The sequence below is a fragment of the Octopus sinensis genome, linkage group LG6 (genome assembly GCF_006345805.1).
Source record: "Octopus sinensis linkage group LG6, ASM634580v1, whole genome shotgun sequence".
Lineage (NCBI taxonomy): Eukaryota > Metazoa > Mollusca > Cephalopoda > Octopoda > Octopodidae > Octopus > Octopus sinensis.
In genome coordinates this window covers 3,962,782-3,978,181 of record NC_043002.1, presented here as the reverse complement: position 1 = coordinate 3,978,181, position 15,400 = coordinate 3,962,782, and the positions used below count along the sequence as shown (strand labels likewise).

Here is a 15,400-nt window from a genome sequence, read left to right as displayed (position 1 = left end):
CAGGGCTGTGTGTTGTGCTTTTGAGCAAGACGCATTATTTCATGTGTCTCCAGTTCCACTCAGCTGTAGAAATGAGGTGCGATGTCATTGGTGCCAAGCTGTATCGGCTCCTTTGCCTTTCCTTTGGATAGCATCAATGGTGTTGAGAGGGAAGGCTGGTATGCGTGGGCGACTGCTGGTCTCCCATAAACAACCTTTCCCGAACTTGTGCCTCAGAGGGGAACTTTTCTAGGTACAATCTCATGGTCATTTGTGACTGATGGAGGTCCAAGGCTGTGAACTGGCAGAACTGCTAGCACACCAGGCAAAATGCTTAGCAACATATCATCTTTCTGTTCAAATTCCACCAGGGTCAACCTTGCATTTCATCCTTTTGGAGTCATCATTGTCGTCATCATTACCGTCATCACCATCCATGTTGGCATGGGTTGGACAGTTTGGTCATGGCTGGTAAGCTGGGAGGCTGCACCAAACTCCAGTCTGTTTTGGCATGGTTTTCCACAGCTGGACATCCTTCCTAATGCCAACCACTCCAAGAGTGTAATGGGTGTTTTTACATGCCACTGGCACAGGTGTCAGTTTGCATGGCACCAGTATCTGCCACAACTGCAGTTTTACATGGCTTGATGGGTTTTAGATAAATACATAATGTATTATATCTATCGTACCATCTATTGTATATATATACATCATCATCATCATTTAGCGTCCGCTTTCCATGCTAGCATGGGTTGGACAGTTCAACTGGGGTCTGTGAAGCCAGAAGGCTGCATCAGGCCCAGTCTGATCTGGCAGTGTTTCTACGGCTGGATGCCCTTCCTAACGCCAACCACTCTGTGAGTGTAGTGGGTGCTTTTTACGTGCCACCCGCACTTTACGTGCCATACATACATACATATATATATGTATATATAATGTATATGAGAGAAAGAGAACCAGGCAGTGGTGAAGGGGTGATGGAGAAGGTATATGTTCAGGTCTTAGCCTCTCCACCCACAAAAGATAAATGAAACAAAAAACAAACTATATAAGCAAAAGAAACATCTGTGTTTAGGGGGAAAAAAGGGCATGCGTTAGAAATATCAAAATGACATGGAGATGTGGCCTATATGAATTGTGTGTGGGGTGGAGTTAAAGAGGTGGGGGAGGGTGGGTTTGAAGATTATGTGTTAATAGTAACCAGGATGTCCATCTCCCGAATTTACAAGAGAAAACAGTCTTTCATGTATCGCAAGCCATGGAGCACATTTTCTCTCTCTCTCACACTCACTGACACACAGACACTTCGTATAAGTAAAGTTGTAAAACTATATGTTGAATGTTAGTGAGTGCTGGACCGGATAAAATAAGTACCAGTTGAGCACTGGGGGGGTCAATATAATTGACTTGCCCCTCTCCCCCGAAACTTGGCTTTGTGCCAAAATTTGAAACCTGTAATTGTTACATTTTGTTAGCTTAGTCAGAAGAAGAGCAGCAATGATTATTTTGCACGGTCCTATGAGATGGGCCGAAGCAAACAAGGAAGACACAGGACTCCTGGTTTGGGACTCCTGGTTTGCTGCAATAGAAAGCTGTCCAAGATATTGAGTTGTTTTCATCATGTCGCTCCCCACCACATTCAGTTTTACTCTGTCAAATGTGATACTTACTTGTTCACATTGTTTTGTAGCTTTGAGAGTTCTGTGATATGATTGTATATTTTTAGAATTGTTCGCACTAGTGCTTGGTAGATCCATACTTTGGTGGTGCACGGATCTACTAAGCACTAGTGCGAACGATTCTCCTTTACGGCAGCGAGTCATGGCTGATGAGGATGGAAGATATTAAGTGACTAGAATCCTTCGATCACCTCTGTCTACACCGCATCCTTCGTGTCCGATGGCATCACTTTGTCTCCAACAATTCGGTGCGATACCAGTGCAAAATCACCTCCCTCCGACAAGTCATCCTAACGAGACGTCAGCGTTGGCTGGGTCATGCCCTCCGTTGTCAACCAGGAGAATTCATCTACAAAGCAATTGCCCCGGCCCCCCTTCAGGGTTGGCGAAAGCGATGTGGTGGACAACGAAAAACCTGGCTGATGACAGTCAAGGCTGATCTGGAACCCAACCTAGGCCCCCATGCCTACAGCATTTGCCACTGGAATATAAAGCGGTTGGAGATCACGCGGTTGTTAGCCTCAAATCGCCAGGCCTAGTCGGCGTTTGTGAGAGATGCAGCATTGAGAATGAATGAAGCCAGCTCAACCCACCCCAGGTGAATGCTGTCTCAAGTCAAGTCAAGTCAAGTCAAGTGTTATCCTGTAGCTTTGAGATTTCTGTGATATGATTGTATATCTTTAGAATCACATTGTCAGGTTGGTGTGAGAGGCCGGATCTGGCCAGTTTGAACATAAAATAGATGGAATATTTTAGCCACATATCATTGGTTTAAACACTAAAGGGTTAAAACAAGAGAAGTATGCAACTAGAGCCCTCATCATCTCTCCAAATGTTAGGCATTGCTATTGTCAAGGATCTCTTCTGATGAAAGCACATCTGTAACAGGTAGGACCACATCTCAAAAACAGGCCATTTTCCTTCAGAACTAGAAAAAAATCAATCTCCCACTACAATTACTGATGCTCTACAAAGCTCAAGTGAGGCCCTCAGCACAACATTGCTTCTACCTCAGGAACAGTGTTGCATCTTAGATTGATTCCAGAGAAAGGCCAATTTAACTGACTGGCATAAGTCGATAACAGACCTGCTCCAGTCTTTGAACCATAGGCACACCGTCTTCTCCCTCCACTTTTTCTACCTCTCTTATAATGAACCCTGCTTCTTGGAGCCGGCTGGACACTTCCGACTCACTTGTTTCTCTCCTCATCACCCATATTATGCTTAACCCTAGGCACCTCACTAACCACAATGTTCAGTCTGTCCTTCCAAGATTATTGGCTCCCTTGACCACCCTGCCACATACATACACACTCTCTGCTCATGTCCCCTCCTGGAGGGGTCAACTGGTAGCAGTTTTAGTGGAACATTGATAACATTAATTTCACTAATCACAGTGAACCAATGAAGGCTCATTGCGCTGGCCCTTTTCCAGGCTCAGCAAGTAAAACAAAAAAAACAAAAGAAAAAACTGGTACAAAAGGCACGGACCAAATGCACGCAGCAAAATGTGTGTATAATATGTTCATGTATGTGTGTGTGCATGTTTTGGTATGTATATGCATATCTATGTGTATATGTTTCTTTACTACCCACAAGGGGCCAAACATAGAAGGGACAAACAAGGACAGACAAACAGATTAAGTCGATTACATCGACCCCAGTGCGTAACTGGTACTTTATTTATCGACCCCGAAAGGATGAAAGGCAAAGTCGACCTCGGCGGAATTTGAACTCAGAACGTAACGGCAGACGAAATGCAGCTACGCATTTCGCCCAGCGTGCTAACGATTCTGGAGCAACATGAAATAAAGTGTCTTGCTCAAGAACACAACACATAGCCTGGGTCAGGAATCGAACTCACTACCTCATGATTGTGAGCCTGATGCTCTAACCACTGAGCCATGTGCCTTCACAATGCATATCTATGTGTATGTGTGTATCTATATGTATGTGAGTGTGTATGTGACTGTGATTTCAGTGTGGAAATGCAATGTAGTCATTCAAAAACACCCAAACCATCAACTTCACTTAAACATTTATTTGTTTTATGGTGTCAAGATTTTTGCTCAAAACTGCAACGTTGACTGCAAGTAAAATTGTGCTGCATGTGGGGGGGGGGGCAGTGCACAATACTGGTATACCTGTGTACAAACAAATGCATACACAACTGTGCATATATTCTTCTTGGTGTCCATACAAATGCATAGACATATATAAGCCCAGTCTATATACACATGCATACCTCTAAATACCTGCAGCTTTTCACATCTATTAGCGTTATGATATGTATACAGGCGCAGGAGTGGCTGTGTGGTAAGTAGCTTGCTAACCAACCACATGGTTCCGGGTTCAGTCCCACTGCGTGGCATCTTGGGCAAGTGTCTTCTGCTATAGCCCCAGGCCGACCAATGCCTTGTGAGTGGATTTGGTAGACGGAAACTGAAAGAAGCCTGTCGTATATATGTATATATATATATATGTGTGTTTGTGTGTCTGTGTTTGTCCCCCTAGCATTGCTTGACAACCGATGCTGGTGTGTTTACGTCCCCGTCACTTAGCGGTTCGGCAAAAGAGACCGATAGAATAAGTACTGGCCTTTCATCCTTTCGGGGTTGATGAAATTGATACCAGTAGAATACTGGGGTCAATATAGTCAACAAGCCCCCATTTCCTCCTAATTTCAGACCTTGTGCCTATAGTAGAAAGGATTATGATGTATATACACCTATATGTATAAAACGTACAAATATAAATGCACACACACGCACTGCACATGCATCTGTATAATATGTATGAAATATTTTTGTATCCATTTGCATCTTTTTTCTTCTTCTTCTGCAGATGTTCCAAAGCTTCCACCACTCCCTGGTGCTGATACTCCTCATGGTGAGGAGGAGGAAGAGGAGGAAGAAGACGAAAGCTCAGAAGCCAGGTCCCCCTCAAAGTCCCGCCGTCCTTCAGGGCCAAAGGTCCAAGACCCTTATGCTGCCGACGATACTAGCACCATGTTGTTGCCTGTATTTGTGGCCATAGGGGCCTTCATACCACTCCTTTTTTGTCTATGTAGACTATGACGCTAGATATAAAAGGCTTCGGATTGGGCTGAAGACATCATTCATTCAAGTGAGAGGAGTGGGCAGGGGTCGGGGAGGTGCATATGGGGTGGCGGGGCTGGTTTATATGGGGACGGGTTAACTAGTATCATCACTTTCTCATCTTAAACATAAAAATTATATATATATATATATGTATATGTGTGTGTGTATATATATATATATGTATATATATATATATGTATATGTGTGTATATATATGTATATGTGTGTATATATATGTATATGTGTGTATATATATATGTATATATATATATGTATATGTGTATATATATATATATGTATATATACATATATATGTATATGTGTGTATATGTATATATATATATATGTATATGTGTGTGTATATATATATATATGTGTATGTATGTATATATGTATGTATGTATATATATGCGTGTGTGTGTGTGAACATAAATACATGCATACTTGCCTAGATGTAAGTAATTAAATACAGATACACACAATTATTGATGCATATATATATGTGTATATCTGTGTGTGTATGTATAAATGTGTGTGTATATGTGTGTATATGATTTGTGTATATGTACGAATGTTTATATATATATATATAGTGTGTGTGTGTTTTTGATTATGTGTATATATACTGATAATGATATTTACATGTATACACATGTGCATTTATATATATGTATTTACATGTATATATACATACCTACACACACATATATACATTCATGTATATTTGCAATTTTCAAATTGTGTATGTGTATCTGTTTATATTCAAATGTGTATGATGAGGGGGTACCTAGGCATGGATGCACTCCATTGTGTAAAAGACCTACAAGAATAAAAGAATTTTCTGATATTTTGCATTCATATACTCACTTGTATACTTTAACATATACGATATATATAAATTTTTATGTATATATACACAAACACAAATACACACATATATGTATGTGTACACATGTATATATATGTATATATACATGTATATAATTGTATATATACATAGATGTGTGTGTGTACGTATATGAAAATGTGTTTGTGTGTATATATATATATACACATACACATATATACATGTGTGTGTGCATATACACATATAATCATATACATATATATATATACACATACTTACATGTGTGTGTGTGTATATATATATATATATATACACACACACATATTCATGTATATTATACATACACTCATGTGTTTGTGCACCCAAGTTTGTGTGGTGTGTTGACTATATATTTGTATTTATTTACATATGTACATACACACACACATATATACCTGGGAATATTTTATGTGTATGTCTGTATGTGTTCTTGTGTTTGTATATTTGTATTTGTGTTTTTGTCGATGTATCTCTCTGTCTGTCTGTCTGTCTATCTACCTATCTATCGTATCTATATGTTTGTGTGTATAAATATATATATATATATATATATATATATATATATACACATGCACACAAGTACACAGACACACACACACAGAAATATATATATATATGTACATATGTATATGTGTAATGTACATCTATATAATGTGTGAAAGAGAGAAAAGTTAGGGTGTGAGGAGGGCAAGGCTGGTGAGCAGAAAAAAGAATAAATATAAACAAAAGTTATTTCTGAACACCAATGAGAATAAAAGAAATAAAAAATTTAAAAAATAAATATAAAAAATATTTTGCTTTGTTTTGTTTTATTTGAATACTACCAGTATCGCCCGGCGTTGCTCGGGTTTGTAAGGGAAATAACTATATAAGCATGTATAGAGAGTTATTTCCCTTATATAAACCGAGCGAAAATGCATTAAAAATGCGGAAAAATTATGTAAATTTTTTTTTAATCGTAGACTCATCGTAGACGTGCGCTAATACCCAGAAGGGCTCGATATGAAATACGACTATAAGATACCCGCTTTTGGTTTAACTGCACCGCAAAATGTGGAAGTAGTTAGGAATCTAAATCATAGGAGACAGACTTTTATATATATAAACTTCACTTTTATATATAAAGATTTGAGAAGAGAGGAGAAAATTGAGTTTATGATTGCTGAATGAAAATAATAAGCTTGTCTTGGAAATATTATTTTGAATTATTGGATAAGCAGAATATTGTTGGAATGGTTGAAAAAAGTGCTTTACTGTAATTTTTGCAGCGTTTAAAATTCTGTGTTCAAATCCTGTAGATGTCAACTTTACATTTGATAAAATAACGTACTGGTTAAATACATGGGTCAATGCCATCGGCTAATCCCCTTCCCTCAAAAGTTTCTGGCTATGCGACTAAATCTGAAGCTATTATTAGGTTGCCTAATTTGCAGAATAATTTATTTGTTCAAATGCCTTAATCCTGTAGATTATGTTTTGCAGAGAATATCCTTATAGTTATTCACCTTAAAAAATTTGCTACACACACATGCACATACACACAGATATACATATATATATATATGTATGTATATATATTGTTACGAACCTGCCGTCGCTCAACTCGAACCCGGGACCCTACTAAGTCAAGCGACGACGATTGACCAGGCTCAGTCAAACGGAATCCGCCACAGAGAAAACGGTGGTGGGGATGGCAGCGAACTTGAACCGGTAACCGGAGATAACAAGAACAACAACAGGAAGAGAGAGACACGGCGGAAGGCAGTTGCTTACATTTAAGAACAGTTTATACAATTATTACAACATCAAATAAAACGTAATACATATCAGATACATTAAAGAAAATAACATGCACCAGAATTAAAAAGAAAAACAACAAAGGCATGCACGATACACCAAGTCCAAAAACAATCAAAACAAATGTTCAACGCAATATAGAGTTTGAAACAGTTCAAATCAAAGTCTTTCTCTTTCCTTCTTTCTCTTTCTTTAACACAGTGTTCTTTTCCTTTCTTTTCTTCCTCTTTTCCTCAATTCACAGTTCTCTTTTTTTGACACAATTCCTTTTTTCAGTTCTTTTCTTTCAACGCACATCAACACCAAAATTCAACAACAAAAGACATAAACAAAACTTTACCGAACGTTTTCGAGTCTGCAACAATTTCAGATCCTACTACAAGCATTCTAGCCTTCTCGCCGTAATCTCCCTCACCTCCTCAATCCTATCTGCCTGTCCTCGCCTCGCTTGTCATCCTTGTTGCTGCCTCCCGCCTGGCAGCTCTCTCATTCACTGTCTCTGCCCAAACTGACCAACCCAGGTCAACTCTCTCTCGCCAACTGCCCTGATGCCAACTGATCCTGTTGCCAACTGACCAACAAACTCCCAGCTCGCCGTATTTTAAAGGGTAGCAGATTTTTTTTTTTTTTAAACTTTCCCTGACCGGAAAGGGTCAGATGTCTCTTCCAAACTCATTAATTTCCCTACAAAAATGACAGGACAAAGGCCAATAACCTGTCTCCCTAGTCAAGCTGGCACCAAACCACAAAACTGGGTCATAGCACTTTTTTTCAACTGACCTCGTATCAATATATATATATAAATATATATACACACATACATATATATATAAACATATATATATGTATATATATATATAACTAATGTCACACACTGAGTATATGTGTTTTGTTTATGCACTTATTAATTGCAAGATTGCATCAGGGAAAAGTCCTTTTTAAGATGATTGTTAAAAAACATTGAAAATCCCTGGATGAATGAGAATGATGGATATCAATGTTTCTCTGCTATTTTAGTTCTTTAGAATCGTATCTCCAAGTCAGCTCGAAACAAACTGGAATTGCTGGTTTATACGTAAATGGTGTTGATCAGGAACAGCACTGCACAAGTAAAACAAAATTAAATTTTGAATTATAAGCAACTCGAGTGATGTTAACTTTACCGATGTCACATCGTTAGCGTATGTGATTTGTTTGTGTTCGTTAGCAGTGGGATTTCATCATTTGCATAGATAGATACAGGGATTGTGTTATATGCAGTGCATACATGCAAGTTTGCTAATCTGGTGGTGACTAAAAAGCATAGTGTTATACATTACAACATTCTGCATTGTGAGCAGATGCTTAATAAAATTTAAAATTTATAGAACATGTCAATTTTTTATGAGCATCATATATATATATATATATTGGTAAAAACGGTAAGATAACAAAAGAAAGAAAGAGACCTCAATATTATGTAAGTAGAGGAATTTATCTGTAAATGTAATATGTGACAATTATTCTGTAGCCAAGATAAAACTCTGAGTTCCGGATGCCGAGGTGGAAATCCACACCACCATCTCTTCAGTTATCCGGCCATCAGAAAAATGCTATGAAAAAAGACCGTTATACAAAGGGAAATTACTGTGTTATAGACCGTTATTAAGACAAAAGCACTATTTGAATGACCACTAATTAAGGTAAGGCGTAAGCGTGCCTCTCTATAAGATGTACCCAGTGTAAGCTATGGACACATAAGAGGTGCAGCAATGTCAAAGGTAGGCTAACTGGGAAGATAGTTTTTGTATGTGGCAGATGCTCGGGAGCATTAACCTCCGAAAATCTGCAGAAAACAACTTCCGTCACTTTCCAGGGGGAAAAACTAGAAGTAGTTGATAGCTTCCGTTATCTAGGTGACCAAGTCAGTAGTGGGGGTGGGTGCGCTGAAAGTGTAACTGCTAGAATAAGAATAGCCTGGGCAAAGTTTAGGGAGCTCTTACCTCTGCTGGTGACTAAAGGCCTCTCGCTCAGAGTAAAAGGCAGACTGTATGATGCGTGTGTACGAACAGCCATGCTACATGGCAGCGAAACATGGGCTGTGACTGCTGAGGACATGCGTAAGCTCGTGAGGAATGAAGCCAGTATGCTCCGATGGATGTGTAATGTCAGTGTACATACTCGACAGAGCGTTAGCACCTTGAGAGAAATGTTGTACCTAAGAAGCATCAGTTGTGGTGTGCAAGAGAGACGATTGCGCTGGTATGGTCATGTGGCGAGAATGGATGAAGATAGGTGTGTGAGAGAAGTGCCAATCCCTAGCAGTTGAGGGAACCCGTGGAAGAGGTAGACCCAGGAAAACCTGGGACGAGGTGGTGAAGCACGACCTTCGAACTTTAGGCCTCACTGAGGAAATGACCAGAGACCGAGACCTTTGGAAATATTCTGTACGTGAGAAGACCAGGCAGGACAAGTGAGCCCAGCCCACTTATGAATGCCTTTCCTCCCTTGGACACAAAGACCGGTTGAGGCAAGCGAAGTCGATATAGAACCTCATCCGACGACAGACACCCATCCCAACCCCCCATGCTTGCGAAGACATGTTGGGGCAAGCGAAATCGAAATCGAAATCGAAACCGAATTGAACCAGCCAGGATCCCTGGCCTGGTGGTACGTAAAAAGCACTATCCGACTCGGGGCCGTGGCACGTAAAATACTCCAATGCGACCGTACGACAGGCACCCATGCCAACCCCCTTTGCTTGTGAAGACATGTTGGGGCAAGCGAAATCGAAAATCGAAATCGAATTGAACCAGCCAGGATCCCTGGTCTGGTGGTACGTAAAAAGCACTATCCGACTCGTGGCCGTGGCACGTAAAATACTCCAATGCGACCGTACGACAGGCACCCTTGCCAACCCCCTTTGCTTGTGAAGACATGTTGGGGCAAGCGAAATCGTAATCGAATTGAACCAGCCAGGATCCCTGGTCTGGTGGTACGTAAAAAGCACTATCCGACTCGTGGCCGATGCCAGCACCGCCTCGACTGGCTTCCGTGCCGGTGGCACATAAAATACACCATCTGACCGTGGCCGTTGCCAGCCCCGCCTGGCACCTGTGCAGGTGGCACGTAAAAAGCACCCACTACACTCACGGAGTGGTTGGCGTTAGGAAGGGCATCCAGCTGTAGAAACATTGCCAAATTAGACTGGAGCCTGGTGCAGCCTTCTGGCTTCCCAGAACCCCGGTCGAACCGTCCAACCCATGCTAGCATGGAGAACGGACGTTAAACGACGATGATGATGATGATGATACGTGCACTCTCACACCCACATGCGTACGCATACATCACTAGAAAAATGTACACATCTTCACTCGCATCTTTTGCCAAATGTATATGCATATACATACAAACCCACACACACATGTAAAAGTTCATACATACGCACAAAAAACTTAGAAAGGAGTAATACAAAAAAAATTATTAAGAACCCCTGATGATAGTGGGACAAGTATATGTAAGTTGCTATGGAGGGGACTTGTGACTGGGGAGTGGGTGGGAAGGAGATGATAGTGATGGAGTGCTGATTATGAACAAGTTAATTACTTTTACTTTTTTACTTGTTTCAGTCATTTGACTGTGGCCATGCTGGAGCACTGCCTTTAGTCGAGCAAATCGACCCTGGGACTTATTCTTTGTAAGCCCAGTACTTATTCTATCGGTCTCTTTTGCCGAACCGCTAAGTGACGGGGACATAAACACACCAGCATCGGTTGTCAAGCAATGCTAGGGGGACAAACACAGACACACAAACACACACACACATATATATATATATATATATACATATATACAACAGGCTTCTTTCAGTTTCCGTCTAGCAAATCCACTCACAAGGCATTGGTCGGCCCGAGGCTATAGTAGAAGACACTTGCCCAAGGTGCCATGCAGTGGGACTGAACCCGGAACCATGTGGTTGGTAAACAAGCTACTTACCACACAGCCACTCCTGCGCCATAATTAGCCTTTAAACATAAACTGATTTGTGTGAAACATTTTTTGAAAGATGCAACAAGAGTTGTCTTTGATAAAACAAATGAATCTACGACAAGTGCTTTCCACAAAGGATGGGACTGTGTATGGAACTGTTAAGGGTTGTCTCTGCAGCAATGGAGGATATTATTATGACTTATGGAATGTTTCTGATGAACAGAAAAACAGTTGAAGAGATGAGGAATTCTTTGGAGATGACTAAGTTAAGAAGTATATGTGGCTATAAACCACGCCAAAGCAGACCATGGAACCTGGTGAAGCTCCAGTCAAACCATTCAACCGATGCCAGTATGGAAAACGATGATGATGACAACGTTTGTAGGGTGTTCTAGGGGACAACCAGCTTATGTTATATAACACATAGTAGGAGGCGCAATGGCCTGGTAGTTAGGGCAGCGGACTTGCGGTTTCGATTCCCAGACCGGGCGTTGTGAGTGTTTATTGAGCGAAAACACCTAAAGCTCCACGAGGCTCCGGCAGGGGATGGTGGTGATCCCTGCTGTACTCTTTCACCACAACTTTCTCTCACTCTTACTTCCTGTTTCTGTTGTACCTGTATTTCAAAGGGCCGGCCTTGTCACTCTCTGTGTCACGCTGAATATCCCCGAGAACTACGTTAAGGGTGCACGTGTCTGTGGAGTGCTCAGCCACTTACACGTTAATTTCACGAGCAGGCTGTTCCGTTGATTCGGATCAACCGGAACCCTCGTCGTCATAACCGACGGAGTGCTTCCATCCATGACACATAGTCAATTAAAAGCAAAACTAAGTTTTGTTAGCAGAAGAATTCATATATATAATTACTGAAAGTATTTCAGATTAGCATTTAGTGTTTAGTAACATAAAGTTATATTTAAAAAAATAAGAAAAAAATGCAATTAAAACATGCATTTGTACAGAATATGCTTAACGATGAAATATGGTGGGTATTTCATAACCTGATTTGGATTTTGATCAAATTTCTCCATCCTCACCAAATTTAGCAGTGTGCAGCATTTTATCATTGACCTTTAGATGCTTCTATGAAATGTGTATTGATTTCCAGTTGATGCTTTTTATACGGCCCCAGGAGAATTTTTAATCTATATGTTTCTCACACCCTAGCATTCTGTAGCATGATTTTTATTGTTGTTGTTGTCATTGATATCTGTCAAATGGAGATTCTGTCAGACAAGGCATGAGATAGCTTTGGTCACCATCAGCTGAATCTCATGTCAAATCCATTTTATAATTAATTTTTTAAAACGGTTTTTTTTCACTGTTTTTCAAATACTTAATTAAATTAGTTGCTTTGTCATGGGACCGGAGATGCATTTGGATCTGGAACTTGGAGAGATCAAACTTCAAAGGAAGAGAACCTAAATAAAGGTCATGTTTGCTCAATTTAATATTTATGACTCAGGAAAACAGCAACCACATAATTATTGACATCGTTTGTAGGTAAGGAACATTAAGCGTAAGTGTCTCAAGGTTAATGTAGTTATGGAGTGCTTACTGTTTCATTACTGGACTTAGTAATTGAATTATGGCCATGCTGGGGCACCTCTTCAAAGGGTTTTGGTCAATCATATTGATCCCACTACTTATTTCAGCAATCTTTATTAATTGAATCTCAGAATTACGCTTTTTGACTCAATTCTGGCTTTAAACCACTAAACATTAGCATGCACATAACACACATGCAAACGCATGCATACACACACACACACACACATGTATGTGTGTGTGTATATATATATATGTGTGTGTGTATGTTTAGGTGTCTGCATATATACTTATGTTTGTATGTGCGTATATATATATATATATATATATGATGATGATATATATGTGTATGTATATATATATATACACACATATGTATATATATATGTGTGTGTGTACACACACATATACGTATAAAATATATAACCCAATCTATAGTAGAGAATATAGTAATCTGCATTAGTAACCTCTCAGCGAATGAGGAAGCATTTAAATTAAATGGGGATTTTTATAATTTCACATTAGAGAAGTGGGATATAGAGAAGAATTGGAATTCTTTGATGGTAGTAATGGTAGAAATAATATAAGTGGCAGGATGGCCCATTCTGACGATAATCAAAATAGTATGTATAATATGAAGAACACCACAAACCAAATAGAACAGAAAATAGGAAGAGTTAAAGATAGGAAACCTGTGCAATTAGAATATAACAATAGAGTACCTAGAAACAAAAAGATGAGTACGTATTTACTTGAATCTGTGCCAAATGAAGTCCAAAGTGGCTTAGATATGAATGGACCAATGAAGAGGTCCCATGCAGACAGGGGAGATAAACAATACATAAACTCTATATATAGTAATATACAAATAATTGACTAATATAATGTCAAATATAATAGCAAACAAATAAGAACCAGATAAATAGAGTACACACTTTTACAAAAAAGCTTAGGTAGAAATAGAAATACATACTTCAGTAATATTGGACAACGCTAGTTATATCAAATGGTATATAATTACCTTTAGAAAACAAATAATTTCCAATATACTAAAATTGTTTATTCGGTATTGACTAAACATTTTCCAAAAGACAGTAAATACTATAGAATTTTTAATAAAAATAGGGTTAGATTAGCTTTTTCTAATAGCAAAAATCTAGCACAAATTATAGCTGTACACAATGGTAGTAAATTTAACAGTTTCCATATGAACAACAGCAATAATGATAACCGAATTATAATTATAGATCAATGAATAGCAACAATGTCAACATGAGCGGACAAACTGTAACACAACTAGGTATCAGGATAGGAACAATGGTTTGACAACCAATAAAATTGAAGAGACCCGAGAAAACACAACAATTAACCTGGAAGTAGTAGATGTGAGTCCTAAAAAACAAAGTACTCAGAATGTCATCTATGTGGAAAGGACTATAGACAGGAGAATTTAGAAATCACATCTAGAGTAGGTGAAATGAATAGTAGTAACAGAAGTAGTAGAACTATTGAATGCGACTGTGCAAGGAACAGGGCCTGTCCACTTAACTCTAACTGTAGGCATAAAAATATCATATACAGACGTAAGATTACCTCAGAGAATAGAGGGTATTTCTATATAGAAACTAGCTCATGTTATATTAAGCAGTGTAATTGCCAATCATTTAAGTTCATTTAGAAATAGGAACAAAAAGAATATTACCAGCCTTAATAAGCTAATTTGGACACTAAAAGATGGTAACAAAGTATTTTCAATTGCCTGGGAAACAATTAGTAAAACAAAACCTTATATAATAGGTGATAATAAATGTGAGCCTTGTGTAGAAGAAATGTACCAAATTTTGACTTGTAACTTTACTATTATAAACACTAGACAGGAACAGGCTGAGATGTCCACTATGGATTAAAGGTATTGATGGTGGTGGCGTCAGAAGTCTGAATAGTATGTGTATGGCAGTGGTGATGGTGATGGTTGAAAACAATTGAGAGAAAGAAAGAGGTTAGACAGAAAAAAGTATTGTGCTGAACCCTGAATGGGAACACAAAAAAATGTTTATCATGCAGCTTTGCAATAAGTTCCAAGTCGACAAATTATATCATTGTTTTAATGAAAATTGTTCATTGCTTGAAAAATATTGGTCAAGTTTAATAAAATTGAATATGTCCTCAATGCATGAAGTGCCATTGTTGGGCCCAAGGCCCAATGAAGAACCCTCCACAGGAGCTAGCTTGAAAGCTGTTCAATAGAGTGGCTCTTAAGCTAGTCTCCTATAGCTCCAGGCAAACCAAGTGTTTAGCCTTGTGAATGGATTTGGTTGATGGAAACTGATGGAAGAACCTTGTCTTATATATATATATAAATGGCAGTGCATCAGCATGGCTGCAGCTCTGAGCTGGAACTATAGTAATATATATGTATATATATGTGTGTGTGTGTGTGT

The 15,400-nt window shown here is 39.1% G+C and overlaps 1 protein-coding gene and 1 long non-coding RNA gene across 2 annotated transcripts in view; one reads left to right on the top strand and one right to left on the bottom strand.

Annotated features, from left to right (window-relative positions):
- LOC115213090 (malectin-B) overlaps positions 1-4,857 on the top strand; it is a 109,435-nt gene extending 104,578 nt beyond the window's left edge. Inside the window, exon 4 of the mRNA XM_029782011.2 lies at positions 4,503-4,857. Within this exon, the coding sequence (XP_029637871.1) occupies positions 4,503-4,735 (233 nt within the window). The 3' untranslated portion in view covers positions 4,736-4,857. The remainder of the gene's footprint in view (positions 1-4,502) is intronic.
- Positions 4,858-5,924: 1,067 nt separating this feature from the next.
- LOC118763799 lies at positions 5,925-13,354 on the bottom strand. The gene is made up of 3 exons (XR_004999547.1): positions 13,331-13,354; positions 11,132-11,136; positions 5,925-6,063 (listed from the first exon to the last, which is right to left on the bottom strand). It is a non-coding gene; the product is annotated as an uncharacterized LOC118763799 (long non-coding RNA).
- Between the last annotated feature and the right edge of the window lie 2,046 nt (positions 13,355-15,400).